The 6644-nt window shown below is 34.9% G+C and overlaps 1 protein-coding gene across 1 annotated transcript in view; it reads right to left on the reverse strand.

The window, feature by feature from the left end:
- LOC138861359 (UBX domain-containing protein 7-like) overlaps positions 1 to 1471 on the reverse strand; it is a gene marked incomplete at its 3' end in the record, with an annotated part of 8965 nt that extends 7494 nt beyond the window's left edge. The window contains exons 1-3 of the mRNA XM_070120383.1: positions 1288 to 1471; positions 616 to 760; positions 279 to 451 (exon numbers count right to left, since the gene is read on the reverse strand). Coding sequence (XP_069976484.1) covers positions 279 to 451; positions 616 to 760; positions 1288 to 1386 — 417 coding nt within the window. The remainder of the gene's footprint in view (positions 1 to 278; positions 452 to 615; positions 761 to 1287) is intronic.
- Positions 1472 to 6644: the final 5173 nt, after the last annotated feature.

Below are 6644 nucleotides of genomic sequence, written 5' to 3' on the forward strand. Positions count from 1 at the left end.
ATAATAACGATCTTTGAGATAATCTTCTCTTTCTCCTTAACTAAAGGATGATAATTCAAAGAAACTTCATATACAGAAAATAAGCATTTTTAGCACCAGTATCAATTAAGCTTTTTCCATTTGTTTAATAATTTGTATTTGACAATTTTGTATTTGGTGAGCTTTATTGGTACCAATTACTTTTCACATACAGGGTTTTACTAAGAAAGATAGAAAAGAAAAGAAAAGAAAAGAAAAACATTTACCTCTACACAAAAAGAAAATTCAAATGAACTTACAGCCTGAAATGTTCCACCATACATAAGGTCATAGGGAGGTCTGAAGAGTTCTTCTAAGGTTTTCATTTTCTTCTTTTTACGTCCTGCAAAACCCCCACTGCTTGTCGATGCTCCAGCACTTCCTTCTCCTCCATCTTCATTAGCACTGGCCAACAGCTCTGCTTCTTGACGTTCTAATAACACGATTTTTAAAAAGACGTTTATAGAATACAAGTTCCTTCTATGTAAAATTTATGTAATGGCAAATGTATACCCATCCATATTAAAATAACTGTCTTTGTGATACCATAGTTTAACAACTAGCTTAAATACAAAAAATAAGCCAATAATCACTCACTGGTTTCAGCTTCAAAATCTCGAAACTTATCAAAAACTGATCTTGCTATTCTTCGTCGGCCTCTGAAGCTGTAGGCAATCTCATCTGGTCCTTCTACTAATATTTCTTGCTTTTGAGGAATGGGAGCTCTAACCTCATCTTCACCCTATATTGACAAAAATTGTGAATATTCATATCATCATTGTCATTAGTAGTACAGGCCACACCTCATTAGTGAAAAAAGCTTATGACTAAGCCATATATTGCAGAGTAGCATGCTTTCCAAACCATTGTACAGTACATTGTACAAAACATCTAAAATGCATATACTGTAATGTAATAAAGCATCTTCAAACATTACAATTTTGTATTGGTAGATGTTAACAATGTGAGGCAGTAGTGGTGGCCACAGCTGGCCAAGAAGCAGTCACACAAACTAAAGACTGCTGAATTCAAATCACTGTTCTAAACCATCAAAGCTGCCACAACAGTGAATGTCAGTTTAGTCAGTCTAATCTTCTTATCATATTTACTATCACTTATTACTGTCATTGTCATTATCTAAAAAATAAAGCACTTCAAAAGGACATTTTGAATAAACAAATATAATATATAACTAGTTTCTTTATCCCCTTTATATTACATGTATAAAAAAATTGAACATGACTAAGTGGTGACTAAAGGAATACCTACATCTATGACTGGCACTGCTCCACTGGCACTAGCACCAGTACTGGCACTAGAGGATTCTGTGGCACCATGGACCCCTTCCATATGCATGTTGACTGCCATCTCCAAGTTGTTTCCACATGCTTCCAAGAGACTTCCAGCAAGTGACTTGTTGGCTCCTTAAAAATATCAGAATTATAAATAGCAAATTGAAATGGGGCAATGCAAGGAGTAAACAAATTTCCTTTTAGATATTATCCTATAAAATGTATGTAAATATACAGACACACATACAAAAGTAAAAAATTCACTGATATGCTGTTTTGTGACATATCAATTTTGAATCAAATAAAAATCTAAATCTTTAAATTCATCATGGGGTTACTGCTAACATTGAAACCAAAAATAATGCTAACACACAATACACATCAATCAGTTAAATCCCTCTAGCTTTAGACATCTTGTAATGTTATGAAGTGAATATGATTTTTTTTTTTTTTTTTTTTTAGCAAAAGCAAGAAACAAAAGAAGTACAAATGATCATGATGGCAGTCCTCTGACTATTTACCACTTATCAAAAAACACTTATGAATCTAATGTAAATTACCAGCCACAAAATTAAATGAAAGGTTAGAAGGCAAGAGGCAAAGTCTAGGTTCATCAAAGCAACCAGTAATACTAACTATAATGAATGCACTACATACATCCGCAAAACATCACAGGCTTGTAATACAGTGTTTATAGATGTTGGCAAAGTCATAAAATTGAGGGGACCCCACTGGGGGCATTGTAATCCAGTAATTACCATCAAGCTAAATGCCCATAATTAATGCTGTTTTTTACATTGATCTTAATGCTTATATATTCAACATTCTTAAACATCTTTTCATATATATATATATATATATATATATATATATATTTTTACATTTGCACTAAAATAATAAAACATCGGTGCATGCTGAAGCTTACTTGCCTAACGCAAATCTACTGGGCATTTTGACAAAACTTGGTCTTTCAGCCCTTGTGAACTGAACTAAATGTGATGTTCCATGTTAACTCCTACAATCCAGATGATGTGCCATCCTGTCATAAAAAATTTGGATTGATGGGCAGGTAACATGAACATGCTGTCATGGGAAAATTTGACTTTGGGCCGGGATGACACAAACTTGCCTTCATGAGCATTTTGACTGAAGGACAGGTTGACAGGAAAGACTTGCCACAAGTGCACAAGCTTCTTGGAGGGTGATTAAACTCATTTGGCATTTATGAAGGGGCTTTTGCATTATTTCCAGTGATAAATGAGTGTGGAATGTTGTGTGTTTATGAGCCATCAGTGGAAGAACACTGGCTCCAGGGAGGACACTATTTCCATGCTCAGGATCCTATTCATGCCTGCCATTACTGGTGGTGAAAGTTGTATTACAGAAAATTGAATATTATGGAAAACAAAAAAATTACACAAATATTTTTTTTTAACTTATTGTTATTATCATTGTATTGAGTTATAAACTACCAAGAGATATGGAAATCAGTTTATTACTATCTGGATAAACAAATCAAATCATAAATACAGACATTGGAAAATGGCAGATCTAAAAATGTTATTGCTAAAAAAGACAAAAGAACATCGCAGTGGAGGCGTGGAGTCTTGTCCTCACAAACAAGTGACCGTTGTGCCTGGCCGCACTCTCAGCAATGTGTCCGCTCACATAAGCCACATAGCAACGAAGCATCTGGATCCAGTGGGTTAAGTGTGACTATGGATATGCTTACTTTATATAAAATTTTGGTTAAAATACCAAATTATACATTATCTGAGTCATTAGTGCTCTAATTGCAACCAGTCAAGATTTGATTGCAAGGGGACCAATCCTAAAAATACGGGGGGTAGTGGGGGTAATGGGGAGCAGAAAATGGAGGAATGTCAGAAAAAAAGGAAAAAAGAAAAGAAAAGAAAAGAAAAGAAAAGAAGAAGAAGAAAACAACAACAATAACTTTTAATTTGATATTGTGTATTCTTGACTTATGCACCATTAGGCACTAAATTTGTACAAATCCCCCAAAGGAGGGTGAACCACCCTTCAAAAAACTTTTTCTATCCATTTTCTCCACATATATTGCTTGCATAATGCTATTGGCTCACACTATTGCATACTTTACAATGAGGGAAAAAAAGAAAAAACAGCATAACCATCAATAAAATCCAAAGAGACTGACAGCCTTTTCTCATTTGCCTTAGTTTCCTATAAAAAAAAATCTTTTACGAAGAAAAGATTGGAGATATTCAAGTTGATTTTCTGTTAGTTTCCTTTGATCACCTAATTACTAGAGAAACTACATTTCCATTTCAAATATTGCTTGTTACATGATAATATAGAGATTGGTGCCCAAGTTATAACAAATTTAGTAAAGTTATCCCTACAAAAAGTTGAAAATTCAATTTTTTTCTTTTTGCCATTAACAGACTATCGTCAATATTTGCAAATTTCCCTTAGCTTTCCAATGATATGAACAAATATTAAATTGGATGACAAAGGCTTTGAAAATAGCAGTAAAGAATCTCGAAAATTTCAGTTAAGAGAAAAATTGAGAATATTTGTTAATTTTTAAAATCTTTCCTTGGAAACTTATTATCTAGTTAACTAAAAAACTACATGCATTTCTCTGTCAAATGTTGTTTGTGGCATGGAGAAGTCTTGACTAGTTCCCATGTTACAGCTTAAACTAAATTAGTACCTCTGTATACGCTAATTTCACCAACATTACACAAGCTGAAACCCAGTTATTGCTTGTCTCATGCCATTTGTATTGATGTTTTCTAGCATCTACATGTAGCTTACATTTGCAAACATGTCTATGTAGGTGTACATGTAAAACTGCATAAACATGTGTACACATATGTGTACATTTACATAAAAACATTTGCATACATGTACTTGTGTATCTAATTGTGTGAACATGTATATATGAAAATGTATACATGTATGTGTAAATATTGTAAATGCGTGCAGAGATAACAAGAAATGGTTAGAGTAACAAGCAGTTTGTACTTACCAAGTAACCTTGAATTGTTATTTTATTTGTTAGAAATAACTATTAAGAATTCTTTGATATCTTGAAATATAAACTCACCACTGTCTGTTTCCCATGGACATTTCTTTTTGTAACATAATAACACAAACAGGCCAATATCACATGAGTTTATTGAGGAAGTTGACATCTTATACATGATTTTTAGCCTTTATATACTTTAGTCATTTATATTTAGTATAAAGTAGCTACATTTTTACTATTATGCATTTTCTTGATTGCTTTGGCTCCAATTAATACAAAAAACAAAATCTTTGCTATGCACTAAGTCTAACTGAGTGGTGAAAGCAGGAAAAATCTTGCCTTGTTAGACCCATGTGGTCTAACAACTCTTGTTCATTTATTTTTTGAGATAGAGACTCACCACTACACATGCATTATTGTCGAACCTAAAGTTATATATATGATGTTCATGTCAAATTCAAATTATATCTACCACACTTATAACGAAAAAGACATGAAAAATTGTTTGATTATTAGATTTTCTTTAATTTTTTCAACATAAAAAACTCACATTGGTAGAAATTTGTTATCATAAGACACCTTCATTCTCCTGTGATGTATTTCAGTAGGTAATGTCAAAATACAAGGTTTCATTTTCGGTCCAGTAGGGGATAAATACATACGTGTAAGAATTGCCAACGCTGTAAGAGACTGCGTTGGATTCATGTTTTTTTTTTCGTGGATTTTTATATTCATGTGGGTAATCATACACTTCTGTACGAGTGTGAAAATGGGTATAATTCATTTTCGACAAACCAAGCGTCCCCCCCAGACCCATCTACCCCCCACCAAACTTAGGGACAATCCCCTTAAAGGCAAACTTCCGGTGTGAAAAATCAAGGTAGGCTAAATACCACAGGGGAAGCACGGGGTCTCGGGCCTAGCTCTGGTATGAAAACATCCAAGGGGAAGGGGGTTGGGGGCTTCACCCAAGTGGTAACAATAATAATAACAATAATGATAATAATAGTATTAATAATGGTTAATCTTTATGGTATGGATGCACAAAAGCTGGGCAAATTGAATATCATATTCTTATAGAGATTATTTCTTGTGCAGTCTTTGGTACAAGATATAATCTGCAGACACAAACGGTAATGCCAGAAATAAAGGAAAAAAATCTACCTATGTGTGTTGATCTCCTTACCTCATATCCCCAGTAGTAAAATGCAAAAACACACAAAAAAAGGTATGACTGTCTTAGTTTGGTCTACCTCACCAATCTATATTTTCATAGACGCATCATACATTTTACAAATCAAAGATGATCATCTATAAATAAGCAATAAAAACAACCTTCAGGCCAATCACTCACAAGAAAAATTTATTGTTGCTCATTGTTTTGGGCTTTGTGAATTTTGACTAATTCAGGCAGCTCACAGCTGGATCTTTTATTGAGAATGTGTGTAACTACTGGATTGGCTTCAGTATGTGATGTCCATTGATGATGAGGAAAACACATCAGTTAGGAAGCAGCCCAAGCTCCATCCTGCCAGAATATGTTTCAAGGGAGTTTGTTGATCTTTCCTCCAGAACACCATGTGGTTCAGTGGTAACCATAACTGATATGCACAAAATATACTATGCTGATGAATGAACTAACAAAATTACATAGTTTTATAACCTCTATGTCTCCCTCTTCACCAAACATAGGCCCCAAACCCTGATTTCTCAGGAGTTCCCTAAGCCTACTGGATGGGGCAGAGGGGTGAGGTTGCCAACTCGGAAAGTAGTTTGCACAGAAACTGAATATCAGATTTATTGTGATCATATCAAACTGCAGTAACAGTATCATAAGGGGAAAAATGACGGTAATTTTCTATATTACCTTCGCCTCTCCGATATTGACGATTTTGGTATCGTTGGATTCCTTTCACTGTCCACATTGCAAATATATAGTTTTTATTGCGTGGAACCCCCCCGTTAGCGACAAACTTGGTCCCGATAGCAAGGGGGGGCATGGAAGGTTCCAGGGAAAATGCGGGTTAAATAACACTAATAATATAACAAACTGTGAAAATAATCATGGCTATTCACTTGACTTTCCATTGCAGGGGGTTGTTCCCCCTGCGACCCCCCCCTGGGGGGGGTTGCCGACCCCCAACCCCCGCTAAAGAAACAAAACCTCCACTCCGTATTCCCGGCAGGCTAGAGAGTTACAAAATTATCGTTGATCTCGGAGCGGCGGACATATTACAGTTACCTCGTAACATTCCCACTGAATCAGCATACTAACTTTGACATAGTCAGCATTGTATACAGACACGATTATAGTATAATCA

The sequence above is a fragment of the Penaeus vannamei genome, unplaced genomic scaffold, assembly GCF_042767895.1.
Source record: "Penaeus vannamei isolate JL-2024 unplaced genomic scaffold, ASM4276789v1 unanchor4935, whole genome shotgun sequence".
Classification (NCBI taxonomy): domain Eukaryota; kingdom Metazoa; phylum Arthropoda; class Malacostraca; order Decapoda; family Penaeidae; genus Penaeus; species Penaeus vannamei.